Source organism: Athene noctua, chromosome 7 (assembly GCF_965140245.1).
Source record: "Athene noctua chromosome 7, bAthNoc1.hap1.1, whole genome shotgun sequence".
Lineage (NCBI taxonomy): Eukaryota > Metazoa > Chordata > Aves > Strigiformes > Strigidae > Athene > Athene noctua.
Genome location: NC_134043.1, coordinates 23,243,680 through 23,261,311, shown reverse-complemented (window position 1 = coordinate 23,261,311; position 17,632 = coordinate 23,243,680). Strand labels below are relative to the sequence as shown.

The following is a 17,632-nucleotide window of genomic DNA, read 5'->3' as shown; positions in this document are numbered from 1 at the left end:
TTCAAGCCACTGAGAGGTTTTGTTTCAATAACAATGTTAAAAAGCAAGGAGAAGATCTTTCCTTAACTTAATATAGAAAATTAGCAGCAAGGCTGTAGTTAATAGAATGTAAATCATCATGCTATAGAAGGTAAGTAAAAATCTACTTCCTTATGATTTGGAAAAGAAAAATTTGACAACAGTAGCCTTTTTTACTTTTGGCTGATTGCCATGGTAGGAAGTGGAGGTTGGGGATAGAAAATAGGTCTGTGACATGTATAGTAAAATGAAAGCAGCAGGTCCCAGGAACTTTCTACTCTCAAACTACTGAAAGGACACAGATTCGGGGTCAGGGCAGCTGACAAATGCTCACATAATATTTTATTTATGGATCAGTCTCACCTTTTAATGCACTAATTCAAACAAAAGAACTTGTTATTAAATATGTATTTCAGTAATTCAGGTCCAATTATCAAATAAGTTTGTAACTACAGACTTTTATTCACATATATTACCCCACTACCAGAGCCTGAGACTTATCTATATATAAACAATTAAACTTACTTTGAACATATGCATGCATATCCATGGGTAATTTGAAGAGGTCAAATTAAAGAATGCTTCAGAGATCTACTACCTACTGAAGGTTTGTCTGTATAATGTAGAAAGCTTAGTTTAGAAACAAAACTTTTACTTTTCAGAAATAGATACTGTTACAAATTGGAGATTTCAGAAGCCCAAGAGCAAATTTACACCAGGTTAGTGTTTCAGCAAAAGAAGTTTCTTGCAAAGTCAAAGTTAACTGTATTAAAAAGTTACACAAATCCAAGAATGTGCTTGCAATTTGTATATAAAAAGTGACAACACAAGATCTGATTTTTAGTGACCTTAATACATTTTCAAAGTCCATAGTTGAATCCATATATTCCTTCCTTAAGCTATTATTTGAACTGACGCATGCTAACACTTTTAAGATTTGCATCAAATCTTTAAAAATAGGCTGCAGTGATAGACTTGTGAAAGATCTACGCTGGTATGCGGGTTGCAGCTTCCTCTTCTGCGTCAGCTCTGTTAGCATTTATTTCTGCCAGTGTTCGACCAAATCGAGTCCACTCATCGCTGCGAGGAACGGCAATTTGCTGTTGACAAAGAGAACATTATTTAAACCTACCGATAAATAAAACCAGCTCATTCTGAACAGCAGAATGCTTAAGTAATGTTCAGAAGAGGTTCCGATTGGAAAGCTTACCTTTATTTAGTGTAACTTTTAAAATAGTCTGAACAGCAAAAGCTCTAACTAGTAAAAGAAGCAGAATTTGAGAATCCTGTATCTGAGTATGTAATGATACAATTACAGGTTCACATGATATGTCTCCACCTGAGAGACTACCTCCAAAGGGGAATACTAATGCCATATCCTTATCCAATCAATTGGTTATGTACTACTGCAGTACACATACTTGCAATAGCAACAGCTTCCCTGTAGGAACAAAGTCAAGACGGCTTCACTGCAAAACTGTTTGTTCAGTACCTCTCAAGCTACAGTCAGAATTCACATGTGCCACAGTTAAAGAAGATAAAATCTCTACAAACAAAACCATTGATTCTTTCATGTTATTTCACCAGCTTTACAATAATGTTTTTACTTTTTGATTGGCTGCCAGATAGCAAACTAAAAAGTTATGCTAGAATACCTGAAATAGACAGAAAAAGGAAACATGAATTTGAAATAAAAATGTAACCTTATTCCTCTAATCACAGGGGAAAAAAGTTGTCCAAAGAAACTTAAGTGTTTTGTAATGTACTTCACAAAATACATGGTATACATACCTCTCCCACGTCATATATAACTATTTGTCCCTCTGAATCACCTACAGCAATCTCTCTCCCAGAATGCGTCCATCTCACACGGTTCAGAGCAGGATTGCCCTCCACAGTAATGCTTGCAGTTGGCACCTGTATCCATTTAAAACACATTGCTAAAAATTCATGAGGATTCCACAAGCTATAGATTACAGAACACACTTAGTCCGTAAGTGTTGAATTAGAAGTAGTGCCCAACATTTCAGCTGATGAAGAGTACGTTGATCTCAAAGACTCTCGGTGGCCTTAAGCTATCACATGACCAGAACAACACATCATCTGTCCCCTGGGAAAAGCACAAACACCCTCTATCAAAAAGCACATCTGCATTCCTGTCATGAGACAGGAGGCATAGGCATGCATTCAGTCAGACAGCAAGGAGGAGCCCTGGGTTCTCAAGAAAGGTTATGACAGAGGGCAGGGATGAAATCAGCTGCTTTGGCGGGTCGAATCCTGTCCAAAGGCTAAAACCAGGTAATTCCAATTTGAAGCTGTAGGCTGGGATATGCTCCTACAGAACTGCTTTCTTCTATATGCAGTTATGAGAAGGTGAAATTTAAGTACTGAGTATCTGACAGGTTTTTCCTCTCACCCACCTCCAACAAGGTTTACTCTGGGAAAAGATTTATACTATAATTATGTTTATAATTCACACCAGAAAACATTCAATTCTCTAAGTTTAGAAACAAATTACAATTTCACTGCAGTATTACAATGGCAATAGGAACAACAGTGGTGTGTGGGTAACAGGTTTGTTCCCACTGTTAAGCTATAGGCTGCCAAGGCCATACTGGGGAAGGTCTGTAATCACTTTCACAACATGGATCAGTGTTACGCCGACAGCACTCTTGTTACAGGTAAAAGCAATTCAATTACTGCTGTTCACTATGAGGAGTCATTTGAGTTACAACCCTGTAATTAAAGAATGGTATCTATTACACAAAAACTAGCGGAACTACAGAGCATTTAAGAATAACAACAAAAAACTGAAACAAAATGCTATGGTAAACTCCTGACATTTTTTTTCAAAGCATACAAACACTTTTCCAGCAACATTTGACTGTCAACCTGACTGTCTCACCTCAGTATCATTGTTGAGATTCCACAGGTCAAGCCTGCCCATCCCATCCACACAGGCAAACAAAGCAGGGTGAGTTGGAGACCACATCACATCATAAACATAATCTGAGTTGTCTTCAAAGGAGTAGAGAGGTTTGTTATTCTGAAAAAAGCGAACATAACAATGTGACAGCCAAACCCTGCACTTCAAAATTATAAAGCTAACAAGTAAAGCAAAATGCAGAACTTCGACAGCATTATCAGCAATAACTAAAACATGATTCACATTTTGACTTACTTTAAAAAAATGTCTCTGCAAAAACTAGCAAAAAATGAATGCTGTTATTAAAGGGATGCTTTCCAAAGCATGCAGCCTTTTTACTGGCTGATACTGTAAAACAAATCAGTATCAAGCCAATATTGTAAGAGATTGTAAATTTAATGCATTAAGAATCTTGTAAATCAAGCCAACGATAAATCAGTGACAGCAGACGGTTACTGGGAGATTCTAACTCTGCTTCCTCTGCTTTGGATTCCTCAGATTATCAGAGTAACAGAGAAAGGTAATGCTGACAATGGGAATGATAGGTATTTCAATTGTGATCCTCATGGAGTTTTAACTGACATCAGTTTTGGTGCTGTCCTTTAGTCCTCCACAAAATTGTAGCAAAACATTTGCCTTATGTGTAATATGAAGTAACTGATTTTACAACATGATTTACATTTGATTACATTGTAATTGATGCTGATAACAAAGGGCAAAAGGATGAACAGAATGGATCAGAAGTATACAAATGATGTATAATCTGCAAGCAAAGCTTTATGTTGTTAACCACAGTTTTGCTCATCAGTCATCTCCTCTTTGCAGGATTGCTGCTGGGAACCTAGAGTGCTTCACAGGATTTGACCTCAGTTTACTGAAGTTTCTTAAGTAGCTTACATTATAGCACCACCTTGTGTCAAGGACTACGAAGAAAACCACTGAACTATCTATTTAAGTTACCTTAGTTGTCCAAAGCTTTACTGTCCAGTCAAAAGAAGAGGTGACAAAAAGATGTGAGAAGTCTACAGGTCCAACTGCTGCATGGCAGTTGATACCTGTGATTGGTCCCTGGTGTCCTTCAAACATCTCACTGATTCCAGCTTTGCTGTTTTAGAATATATAACCAAGGTTAATTTATCTGGAAACCATACATCTGCAGACAGAGATAGCACTGAAATGCAATTTAAATATAGCCAAAAGAAGATTTTGCTGCTTTATATGGAGGTTACCCCACTGCAAAAGGCTTCACCACAAGATCACAGAAGATGAGGCTTGAATACAGACCTTAACTTCAACATCTATTTTCTGCTAACCTTAAGTGCCAAAATATACCACAGGGAGAAGAGACTCATTCAGCAGGTACAAGTCCACATATTTAACTACATTGTTCTCTAAGCAATAGCTAAAACTTCCATTCATACGAAGAACAAAATCCAGTCCTCAGGAATAAGCATTAAGACTCCCACTGACTTAAGAGAAGTTGTATGTACCTTATGGACACAGGGCTCAGACATAAAACAGTAACAATATATCCCTAATAGCCTCCTATCAGAAGCAATGAAAAAGAAGGGGGGGAACAGATGGGAAGGATGTTACACAAAAGTGATACAATTTTGGGTATTTTGGAACTAAAAAGCTGTGCAGCAAGGGTGATGTGTATTTGAGATGAAACCTGGCCACTCAATTATATTTAAGAAAGCAATTGATAAGATACAGTCAGACAATTTCAAAATAGATTGAACAGCAGGAGAAAAGCTAGACAATTTAAGATTTGTGCGTGATGTTACTGTACAATTATCTACAGAACCGATACGAAGTTTGGAATGTTCTGCTACAATTCAAATGAATAAACCAGCAGTGACCTGTGCTGCCCTCATCAACACAAACAACTCCTAGTCACTGAAGGCAATGCAGTACCAATTCAATATTCCGACTTCTCTGGTTTTAATGAAGCTCTTGCTCAGGAAAAAGTGTGCACTGGAATTCATATACAGCTATTTTGAACTCCTTCAAGACAAAGGAGTAAATATGCACTATAAATTTTAGGAGTGTAAAGCATGCAGGGACTCATCCTTTCACTATTTTTATTTCCTTTGAAAAATTAAAGTTTGTATTCACCTGCCATGACGGCATGCAGTGTACACTGAGCCTTCTTCACTGCCAACAACAAAGTTGTTGACATCTCCAATAGGGAAGGACATGCAGGTAACAGCCACAGCCTTGGACTGTTTGTGAACCAGCTCCATGCTATCCTGTAGTGAAAATGTCAGCAACTTACTTTAAAAAAAAAAAATTTGAAATATTAACATCTATGAAGTCATTTAGATTTCTCAGTCGGAGGTTTTTTAGATTTTATTTTACTTGTACAGAATTGGGCAGGAATAAGAAAGTTATTTATTGTTAAAATTGCGTTCACTGCTAACATAAGTGCAACAAAAATACACGAAAGTATCAACAGACTATTTGATTCCACAGGTGGGGTAATATTTTATCAAAAATTTTAATCAAAGCTACCTTAAGTATAATTCTCCGTGTTAGGAAAATGTTTATTAATGCTTTTTAGATTCACTAATTTTTTACAAGATATTAATCTGGAATAGATCCTACATATATCCAAAGTTATCTTACCTGTGGTTGGGAAAGCATGTCCAGACTCCAAGAGCATATTTTCCCATCAGTTGAGATACTTATCAAATTATGAGCATTCTGGGTCCCAACAACATTTACACAGTACACTGGGTGCTAAAAAATGTAAAATACTATCAGGAAAAGGAATTTCCAAGTAACAACCAAATCTGGTATAATTAATATACAGCAAAATAGACAACTTTACCATTTAACAAAGCTTAAAAGATTGATCACAGTACAGAACAAAGAATACTCCCCTACAAAACTGATACTTGTTTTTCTGACACTGATTTTTATGAGAACTCAGGTGACTTTTATGAGAAGTCACGTGCAGTGATAGCATTGGCAAAATATGGACATAAACATTTAGGCACTATCAATCAAGTGCACTGGACAGAGCTTCCTAGAGGTTAAATACATCTCAACAGGTAACAGTCCTTGAAGATATTTCACCCCCTACCGTGTGAGCAGCAGCTGAAAGGGGAGTTCTCTGCACTGGGGTTCTCTTATTGCTGCGATTATCCCATAGCACTATTTGGCCTGAGTATGTGCCACCAACCACCAGATTGGGATGAAATTTTGCAAATGTAGCTGACATCACTGCTGACTGAAAGGAAAAAAAAACAGAAAAACAGCAAAATACACAAAGACCTATAATTCAACAATGCTATGTCTAAAACTAAAGAAAATGGGACCAAATATCAGAGTAAGTTCTTTGCCTAGATCATTGTCCAGTTCCTAAGGATTCACAAACCCTTTGTGAACCCTCAAGTCTTTTAGTTTTAATCTGTATTAATAAAATTAAAGTCCTCTTTTCTTTCATATGTATACATTTGTATTCCTCCTAGCATAGTTTGTTAGCAAGAAAAGGCTCAGTAATGCTCAAGATTTTAATAATGTTTTGCCAAATTCTCAGGTAATTTTCTTAGGAGAATGTACAAATCTGTTTTGGTACAATAAAGTTACATTTGTGATCTGGGTTTTGAAGTAATCTGACAATGTGAGATTAAATTTTGAACCCAACTACGTAATTTTTCAGAATTACGGCATTTTGAAAATAAAGCGGCTATCCCAGTCTTGGCATAATGGAAGAGATTTGCATGTTTTCATCTTTCAGAAAACTACCAGAAAACCTCCATCTGCCTTTTTCTTGACCCATATATTTCTAGTTTTCATCCTTGCTCCATCTCCTCAGGCCATCTTCATTTTTCAGTAAACTAAGCTCTAGTAGTATATGATCCCACTCAATCCTCTTACATACAAACCTTCTTTGTGGTTCAACCATTACACAAGGTTTTAAATAAAATAAGAAAATGAGTTTTTGAACAAGACTGAATTCTGAATTATGTCAGAAATTCTAAAACAGAATGTTTCTAAACTGAAATCTCTAGCTATCAACATCTGTTTGCAAATATATGTGGTTAAAGTGAATGCCAGCCCAATGAAATCATTATGTTGACAAGCATAAAGAAGCTACTTGTCCAAGTTCATCAACGTAAAATCTTTAGGCTCCCAAGACAGAATCATACCTGACAGTGAAAGACGTACTCTGGAGTAGTTTTCTTGTACTTCATATTCCATACAAGGGCCACACCATCAGGCTCATGAGGTGCATCCTCATTGTTGTTATAAGAGGCTACAAGTAATTCTGGGTACTGTACAGTAAGTGAAAAAGACTCAAAGTAAGCAAGATGACTAGCTAAAGGTCCAGACAATCCTAGAATCTTTGGGTTTTTTCTCAACAAAATAGGGTTAAAAAAACCCCACACCAAACACCAAAAGCCACCTTATGTTATATATGAGAAATTGTCAAAACTTTAATTGTTTCAAATTTATAATGCTCATAAAACAGCATTAACACATTAGAGTCTTGCTCTGGTTTTCATCATAACTTGCTTTTAAATGTAAAAAAACAGTACTTGTAAGTGAAACTAACAGTTACCTCTACAGAGTAGGCCATAAACCAGGAACAAGTATGCCAAAACCTTTCTTCATAATACAAACCTTTGGCTACTTTTCACAGAAGATTAACAGCTCTGTTTAGTTTTTGAAAACTATGAAGAATGTAAGTAATGCATTTAGAAATACAGCTTGTATCAACTGAACTTACAAAAGGGTCAAATGCACAGAACTAAAAGAATTTACAAAGATAACTGCTTAACATAAGCATTATTTTTTACCTGAGATGACCAGTCCAAACAACTGACAACACGATGCTTTGACCAACGTTCATCAAAAAACTGCCTGTTTAAGGACAGTTTTGCTCCTGCTTGAATCTCTCTATAAAGGCAATTAGCAGATATTAATCTTATATCACATTTTCAATTACAAATACTGCACATGCACAGTGTTCAACATTCATGTTACCCTTCTTTGTCTTCTAAGTCTCTTCCACTGTAGTCAAAGAAAATGTTGATTTGCTCAGAAAGTGCTCTTTCGACAATCCTTGTGGAATGGTCAAAGAAACTTAAAAATTCTTCAGAATGCAAAATTTGTTGTTTTTCCTCTTCTGTAAGTTCATGAGGGGCAGCTGGAAAAGAAGTATACATACAGTCCTGGACTGCATAATTTCACCAATGCTTTCCAAGAAAGAAAAACAGAGTATTTATCGCGGTGTTGGAAAATTTGTTTCCTAACATCCATAGGTTTTGAAAACATTTTTGAATTTTATATTTTGCTAGCTGAAATGTAAATCAAATTAATTTCAACTTAAAGAAATTTAAAATTTATTGGTGCCTTTCTTTACAACACATTCAGAATGAGGTGAATAGTACCTTCTTCCTCCTCTGCTTTTTTAAATGTTTTTTCTTCCTCAGGTTCAACTAATGGTTTTGGTGCAACCACATCATCTTCATCTTCCTCATCTATGGAGAAACATTATGGTGAGACTATCAATGTTTTTAAAGAGGAACAGTAACATTCCATACGAATCTCAAATGAGCTGATAAAAATGGTATCATTTAGTCTAAAATGGTTATATTTGTAAAATGCAGTCCCCAGGATAACATTATCTCAAACCAAAAGATCACTGGAACACTGTCTACACCTGGATTTTAGTTGCACTAAATGATGTGGTTTTATAAACTGAAATAAGACACATAAGAAATTGAGAAGAATCCGAAGTGGAAATCTCTCTTACAAACATTTATGATTCCACACAAAACCATGTGGTGGATGCATGTTCTGTGTAACATGCTGACACATTAATGCTGCAGAATAAAGAAAAATCAAATGTCTAAAATAGTCTACAGAGCAGCTGCTTACTTGTGATCTGAAACCATCAGAGTCTAATGGGTCTTCGCATGGCATGAAGATGGCTTACATTAGCTTTCAGGTTGCTATTCTGAGAGGCAAATTTTGCTAAAGATAATGGCAGGGAGATTACATTTTTTCTGTCATTCTAAATGCAAGTCTCATTATCCGTATCATGTTTGGCAATGAGAACTTTACAGCAAAATGTGTTTTCCCTAATTGCAATGAATAACATAAAATGTTAATGTTCAGGTATACTGACAAGGTTTACAGCACTTTCTGCATTTCTACAATTTATTCTTTGAATACTGTAAAGCAGAAAATAACTTTGAATTACTTAGTGTTGTGGAATATGCATTTTCTATTTTTTCTTCATCCACCTTCTAGGATAAGCTTCTGAAAAGACTATTTTTATTGGTTAAACAGCTATGTCATTTGTTTATAAGGGAATGGCAGCAGGAGTCTGCTGCATGCCTCATCACAAGTAATGAGACAGTATTCAACAGGGACTAGGCTTGTTTGTTGCAGCCATCTCCCTGACCCATGTTCCAAGTTACCTAAAAAAAAAAAAAAAGAGTAAAAAAACCAGTCCACATGCATGCACACACACACACAAAAAGTAAGTGTGGTCAAGGCATGGGAACCAGCTGCCAAGCCATGGTCCCAGCAGCTAGGCCAGCTGACTAGATAGCAACAACCAGATGGCACTGCTAGGATTGTCTCTCTGCTATGAGGTGGCAATGGGATGGCACAACATTTTTCTGCCTGACTGCTTCCAATCATGTCTTTCCCCAATGGCAAGCCTGTGCAATTACCAGCACTCCAGGAGGTCTACAGACAAGCCTTTACCCTGCAAACAAAATACAGCTTGTAGGCCATACCAGCTGCCAAACCACACACATAGTGATAGGTTTAAAGAGGTCTGAAAATCTTTCTAACTCCATAGTATAGGCAATAAAAATATAACTGTACCTGCAGGAAAGAAAGCTTTAAATGACACTGTATAATGCACACAATAATACAAACTCCAACTTAATCAAAATGATAATGACGTATGCCAATCCTACATTACTTGAAATTGAGCGATTTTTACGTTCTGACAAGTTTACAGAACTAGGATAAATGGCATGAATGATTTCAATATATGCTCATACTTTTGAACCAAATGGTGAAGGTTAAAATCTTTCCTTTCAAGGGCCTCAATCAGCCACAAAGGAAAACAGTAATCACTGTCTTTTCAGCCAGCCCAACCGCATTTGTCAGCCCTTTCTCCGTCAATGCAGCCAGAGCAATCAACCTGCCAAACATTCAGAATGGAAAAACAATCTGAAAATACAGGGTATAATGCACCTGCCAGTGAAAATGGCCATTTCAAGAAAAGCTAGTGATCTCAGTGACCCTGCTGAGGAGGCGGTGGTGCAAAGGGGAAAGAACGCGTAAAAGAATTCTTGGTGATCTCCACTCTCTTGCACATTGACACTTCCTTACAAAGCATGCCAATTACAGCTTTTGTGCTACTTAAAAAAAATGAAAGCTTTTTTGGGCAAAATAATCACGCAGAGAAACAGAAAGACACTGCTCCTTTTTAGATGGATTCACACGTACAGCGGACTAGTAATCTGAAAACTGTATAACTTGTAGCAATTCTAAGGGATGGAATTCTTAATGTCAAATCACTATAGGTGTGAACACTTATTAATTAAAAAATGCAATATGAGTTAACACACATGATTTTGAGAACAACAAATACAGGATGACATATTCACATTACAGCCACTTGGATAAAAATCCCCTTCTTGTTCATCCTGCCAATCAATCTTGTGGATTTAAATGATGCCTTCAAATTTAAAAATTTGGTTTTGGGTCACCCTGGATACATTATTCTAGCTTTGAAAGTCCCAAATTAGAAATTGCGGCCCAACCCCCCATTAGTCATACTACACTGATTCTAAGTACCATTTTCAGTGACAGGAGTCAAATTCTTGTCAAATGCAGATGGTCAACCCCTTAGTGCTAAGTGACCTTCTAATCTACATATTTTATTCAAAAGATCATATAGTTGATTGCTCTTGCCTTTTAATGTTTGAAACATAAATGGCATATATTATACAGAGATCTAAATTCCTCCACAGTACTTTCACTACATACAGCCAGCTGATATTAGTGCATTTAAATGCAGGATACAGCACTTATTTTAATATTCTCAAAGTATCAGACTTGAAATTGAACATGTCATCTCACTGTGATTTATCTGTAACTACGTAAATCTAAAACCTCTCTGAAGAAAAGTCATATGCAAACTTTCTCATTATGGGATCTGGAGGAAAAAAACCCCAATGCAAAACAAAAAAGCCCCCCCCCCCCCCCAAGTTCTTGGCTTTCTTATCCAAAACTAAACTAGGATGCTTTCTTATCCAAAACTAAACTAGGATGCTTTCTTATCCAAAACTAAACTAGGATGCTTTCTTATCCAAAACTAAACTAGGATGCTTTCTTATCCAAAACTAAACTAGGATGCTTTCTTATCCAAAACTAAACTAGGATGCTTTCTTATCCAAAACTAAACTAGGATGCTTTCTTATCCAAAACTAAACTAGGATGCTTTCTTATCCAAAACTAAACTAGGATGCTTTCTTATCCAAAACTAAACTAGGATGCTTTCTTGCAGAAGTCTACAATCAAAAAGGGGAGCATGAAGCTGTTAGACAAACAAATACAAGATTTTTTTTTTTTCCCCCATTACTTTTCCTGTCTCTCCTTTATCTTGAATTTATTTAATAACAGGCCAGGTGCTGGTATTTTCAAGGAATGAGCGTAACAGTAAGATACTACCCAGCAAACACTGAAAGACTGGACATATTATTTCCGAAAAAGTTCCACATCTAGTAAGTCAAGAACCATTATACAGTGGTGTACTGCATTTATTTCAAGTCAGCTACATCACTTGGAAATCCCAAAAAGGCACTGCCTAACTTCATCCTCCTTATTCATTATTGACTGTACCTACTGGCATTTTATGCCACTTCAACTGTCAATATACCAAATACAATTTCACCTTTTAAAAAAGGCTGCTAAGACTTAGAAGAGTCATAGGGCCGTTAAGACAGGAAAGCAGACTCTATGTCAGATCAACATATTGATGAATATTCATTATAATATGCTAAGGCTTTAACTCTATGTTATTTCTGACAGGCAAACAGGGAAGCTAAGGTTACAAACTGAGCAGTAAAGATTGCATAAAAATAGCAACTACTTTAATAGCCACAAATTTCTTGTCAATGAATGCTAAAAACAGGTTTAATGAACCACTGAATTTTTACTTTGAGTCAACATAAAAATTGTGATGTATTTTGGCAAGACAGAAAGAAAAGCAGTGCTGTAAATTAGGCTGCACCTAGCAGTAACACTATAGAGTGAAGTTCCAGTTGTCTGAGTAATCTGTTGCTGCAGAGTAGGTTAATCAAAGTTAAATCATCTGTGAAATGGGTGGCTTTTGTTAAGCTGAATGTCTTCATATCAAGTTTTCCCATCTATATTTCACTGTGCATTTAAGGCATGTACAGGATAATACATGAATATATAAGGGTCCATTATTTCTAAAATATTAAAATGTAAAATGTTACATTCACAGTAACAGCATCCAAGAAGCCAATCCTATACACCAAATTGTTACTACTCTGAAAATATTAAGCATTTTTGTCCAATTCTGACTTAAGCAGCCTGTGTCTTAGAGACTTTACCACACAGTAATTCCTCAAAGAGTGGAGCTAATGCAATAATCCTGTCTACAGTTAATTGTTATTGCACATGCACTATATTGTACAGCAGCACTAAATAACAAGTATCCCATTAGCCCAGAAAAAGCTTTAACTATGACAGCTAAGCAGAATCATATTCCCCTATATGCCTATCTTTCTTTGGATTAACTACTTCCAGAACTCATAACACATCTTTATTGGTGTATTGGTGACTAATTTCTTTCCATGCAAATTTGAGCAGTACGTTAGCAAATCACAAAGGAAGAGATCAAACAGTGTAACAGAGAGCAGTGTAGCAAGAAGTACAGATAAGAAAAAAATGTAGCACCAATGATTACAGTACTCTGCGTGGTGGCCAACATGGAGCCTGCAGAACATTAAGACATATACCAGAGTTCACATCTGAATTACATCTCTGTTGCTGAAACTGCTTCTGCTGCCTGCTAGAAGGAAATGAGCGTATGAGGAGAACACAGTTTCAAATGTATTTTCAGAGAGTAGATCTGAAAATCTGCTGCCTGAAAAAGCATGCCAAATAGAGGCTAAATGACAGCCCTAATAACCAGTTGACCATACTAGCTAAAAAACATGTCCACCAAAATTGGACAATGAGGGAAGCAGGCACCAGTGTTATACACAGCATCATGGGAAGTGAGAAATGGATTTAGATAGTAGAAAAGGGAATGGCAGAACAAGGATGCTGGGGGAATGGAGCAGCCTAAACACAGGATGTTCATATTATGATGATGACAAAAGTTACTGAAGTCTAGTAATGGCATAGAGAAATAGATATTTAGGCTTATTATTTATGAATTAAGGGAGAACAGCACTGAGTATGGCACAACACTTATCAAGCCAAAATAAATTTATTTGGTCTTTAAACAAAAAAGATCCTTACTGTATCACAGAATAACAAAACCCCAGAACACAGAAACAGGAGGTGCCAAGAGAACAAGGAAAAAAATGAGCATTTTTTTCTGCTCTGTTCCTCAGAACAATGAACCATTTTGTGATTTCATTTCATCTCTTTTACATAATAAATACAACTGCTACAGAAACAGTAGAGTTAGAAGACTACGGCTATTGAAAATTCAGGGGGGGGAAGTACTGAAGATGTATACTTCATCAAAGCAAGAAGTTGAAAAGCACCAAGACTGCCACTCCAGACACCATTTCTTACTGTGTTTCTCTTTGTCTACATCCTTAGTTGCTTGTATATAGGGGGACCTGGAGGAAAGAGCAGCTGTGGGTTATACCTATCATATGAAAAGCCCATAAAACAAGTATTGCAGATTTACCAAGTCTACTTTGGATGTGGGCATCTTCCTACACAAACATGCTTATTAATTTCAGTCAATGGGGAAATTTAATATTCCCTACTGCTTAGAATACAGTGAATGGCTCAGTGCTCTAAAGATGATTCAGTCTTTTATCAGAGTGAAACTGATTTCTAGAAGATATCCTGATTTTACTGTTTTACAAGATTATAAAAAGAATCAAGCCTCCTAAGACAGGCAGTTTCTGAAATACTTCAAGGTCATAAATAAAAAACATATTAGTACTGCAATAAAATAATGGAAGTTGTGAGAACTGTTAGCACACTCAATGTCTACACATCCTAAGGAAGCTGGCACATTTCAAAATTAAGAGCTGGGCACCGTATAAGAGAAAGACGAGGCTCTCTACTATTTTGGATACAACACTTCAAAGGAGTGGGGGTGAATAAATGTGGAAGAGTCATAATTCCAGCAGCGATACTTTTTGTCTTAGCACAAAGAAGCTATAGTGCCACTACCACTGAGGTCATATTCTAACTCTAGCATCTAGGGCTGCATGCAAACTGATCATACTTTCATTACAAAGAGAGAGGATCACTGGCTTAGAACTGTTGCAGCCAAGAAGCCTCACATCTACAAGATAGTGGGGGGGAGTTACTTCATATCTGAATATCATCTAGGAAAGTGCTACATGTCTGCACTACACAGAAGCATGAACACATAAACTTAATCTACCTCCCTTTCTATCTATGGAATTTTCTTGTTTTGGATTTCTCAACTACTGAATAGTCTTTTCTATCAACTTCTGAGACAAGCGACCTTCATATTTTAAAACCAGAACTGTTCAGGTAAAAGATACTCATTATTTAAATTGAACTGTTTATTACACTGAATACAAAATAGGCATCTCCAAAGGCCAACTTGAAGTTGAGGACACAAATCTTCCCCATGTAACTCTCATTTTGTTTGTCTTGCCATAAATATTTTTGTGACAATTAGGAACTGTTTTGGATTAAAACTAGTTTTTTCCTACTTCCTATCTGTCCCACCAGACAGATCAGCTGTAAACTTGATTGTTTCCCAATTCAGGTTACAATATAACTGCATAACAATTGTGGCGCACACAAGCAGAACAAAGACGACTGTGGGGTTTTTATGTTTGTTTGTTTTTTTTTTTTCTTTCTTTTTCTCCTCAAAATCAGTGTTAGCACAATTCAACCTACAGCACAATTGGACCTAAACCTGCAGAATGACTGCACAGCATATCTAATAAAACTGCTACTATTTTCCTTTGTTCAAAAGCACAGTTCTAGCAGCATTTTAAAATCTGAAGATATGAAAAGTTCAGTCCATTTTATAAGAGAGTGTGAACACTGGATGTAACCTAGATGAGATGCAACTTGTTGCTGTACAAAGGAACTACTGAAGATTACTAGCATGTATAAATTCAGTTGCAAGCTCAACTTTCAAGTGTACTTTGTAAGATTATTTTTGATTTACAGTATACTCACTGAGTAAACCACAAAAACTCAAGGTAGTGTGAATAAATAAGAAGCATTGAGAAATTAAAATTAGATGGAATGTATCTAACTGCATTCTGAAAATTCAGCATATTGCTTTTGTCAATTGTTTTAGACTTCAAATTTTTCTTCCCATAATCAAAATCTCTCACCTAGTGACTCCCTTTTTTAAGGCAGTGTGTTTTTGTGTTTTGTTTTTTTTTTTAAAAAAACATGTCCTATTTCAGATGTCAGCATAAATTTTGAACAGAGCTTATTTATGAATGTATTTAGGCAGTCTTAGGACCTTAAAGAGATCCCCAACTCAAAATGATGACAAAGCATCTGTAAGTTACTTTTGTGAAGTACACATACATAAAATAATAATGATGACCCTCAAAAAACCAGTATTATTTTTACAGTGGAATAGATCAGGAGACAACACCTGTTTTGAGAGCTCTTTCTGATAAACGCAGAAATACTGATGACCCGTCTTTCCAGCTTTGCTACAGTAAACCTCAACTGCAGCCTATCTACTGACTGTGAAACTAAGATCATACAATCCCAGGCAATTTCTACTGACAGCAAGCAGAAGTAAACTCTTCAAGCACAGAAACCATGAACTAAGTCTTCAGATACCATGAACCTGACAGAGGGGAGGAAAAAAACTTAAGAGATTAGAGAAAGGAAAAGGTAAGACCGTAGGAGAAATGAAAGCAGGAAAATCCCAAACACCGGTCTGTGCAGGGATACAGATAAAATGAAGAATGGAAAAGAAATGCAGTCAGAAAAAGCATATCCTCTGTTACTCTGGCTCACTGAATAATGAAGTTTGAAAGATCTGGTTTGTGTTCTGCAGACACATCTATCCCTTACACTGGATATCCAGAAATAAGAAGGGAAGAAACTTTTCAACGCTAAGTATTGTTGCAATTTCTTCCTTTCTTTGCCCTCCCCTTTCTTCCACACTTAAACTCACAGTGTCATCTGCATCTAGTTAAACTTGCCAAAGTGACTTTCAAGACACACTCTAGACAAGAGCAGCATATTGATTAAACTGGAGCAACAACAACAACTCTGCATCACTTATACTGCACTTTACATAATCTGTATTACACTTTCAGGTAAATTATACAGTTTCTGGAGACACCAGCATAAGATTTCAGTTGAGTATTCTCTTCAGGTTTTAAGAAGTGCTTTTATCGTCTTGCATAAACACCCAAAAGTTCATATACCAAAGAGCAGAAAAACGCAAAGTTATGAACGTAGAATTAGGTGCTAAAATTGCTAATTGAAGACACATGCTCAAAGTCAGCCATATTAAACAACTAAGACTTTGTTGTGGAACTACATACGAACTAGGTCAAGATCAGTATTTTCATTTGCAGATAAATTAAAGTGTTTCAACACTGAAAAGCAAATTTATTAGCCAACTATGTTTTCTTCAGAAAGATTTATTTTCTGAAAAGCCAACAAGTCATGACTGAAAGAAAGCATATGCTCAATTGCCAAGAACAGAAACTGTATGAGTTAATAAAGAAATTAGTTCCTTCTTTTAAAACTCAGTGTATAAGCTCCAGGTATAAAAATTTAAATTCTTAAAAAGTTGGGGTGTTTACTTGCTAAGTTTGTTGTAAGGATACAAAGCCTTCAAGTAAGATGTGTGTGGATTCTTAAAGCAAGATATAGCCCACTTTTATTTATCAGTTGCCAGCTAATTAAGCAGCTTCATGTCTAATCTGAACATTTACTAGGAGTGAGTAAATACTATGTATTAGTAATAAGAGTAATGTTAGACAAGATGCAGAATGACAGTAACACTCTTAAGCAAGACCTAAATGAATTTAAAAATAGTTATATCAATTATCTCACAGACAAACCTTCATTCTACCTTATTAAGTTTTAAGATCACAAGTGCTGGTTCTAATTCAGTCAGTCATTATCATAATAAGTTGTTTTTATTTTAGGTAGTAACAAGTTAACCATTCACCTTCCTTTGGCTGAGTCATAACAGGTGTTTGCGTCTCCTTTGTATATGTAACAATTTCTCGAGGAGGAAAGTCAACTTGTGTAATTTTGGCCATTCCAAGTTTAACAGGTCCACGTCTAAATAATAGAGAAATCAGAAAAAATATTTAACTTTATGAATTAGTTCACATTTTGCCTAGAATAATACCCAAGTCATCATGCCATTGCACTGTTTAGTCAAACTTAAATCCAGTGGAATTTAAATATGAAGGAGTCACATGATTATGACTAATATTTTACTATAAT

General features: G+C 36.1%; 1 protein-coding gene across 4 annotated transcripts in view; it reads right to left on the bottom strand.

Annotated features, from left to right (window-relative positions):
• Window positions 1-328: 328 nt before the first annotated feature.
• DYNC1I2 (dynein cytoplasmic 1 intermediate chain 2) overlaps window positions 329-17,632 on the bottom strand; it is a 29,948-nt gene continuing 12,644 nt past the window's right edge. For all 4 annotated transcript variants that reach the window (XM_074911344.1, XM_074911346.1, XM_074911345.1 and 1 more), the window contains 12 exons: window positions 17,349-17,464; window positions 8,347-8,436; window positions 7,940-8,102; window positions 7,753-7,852; window positions 7,102-7,227; window positions 6,033-6,179; window positions 5,573-5,686; window positions 5,063-5,196; window positions 3,905-4,049; window positions 2,924-3,064; window positions 1,810-1,935; window positions 329-1,118 (listed from right to left, as the gene is read on the bottom strand). In XM_074911344.1, coding sequence (XP_074767445.1) covers window positions 1,005-1,118; window positions 1,810-1,935; window positions 2,924-3,064; window positions 3,905-4,049; window positions 5,063-5,196; window positions 5,573-5,686; window positions 6,033-6,179; window positions 7,102-7,227; window positions 7,753-7,852; window positions 7,940-8,102; window positions 8,347-8,436; window positions 17,349-17,464 — 1,516 coding nt within the window. In that variant the 3' untranslated portion in view covers window positions 329-1,004. The remainder of the gene's footprint in view (window positions 1,119-1,809; window positions 1,936-2,923; window positions 3,065-3,904; window positions 4,050-5,062; window positions 5,197-5,572; window positions 5,687-6,032; window positions 6,180-7,101; window positions 7,228-7,752; window positions 7,853-7,939; window positions 8,103-8,346; window positions 8,437-17,348; window positions 17,465-17,632) is intronic.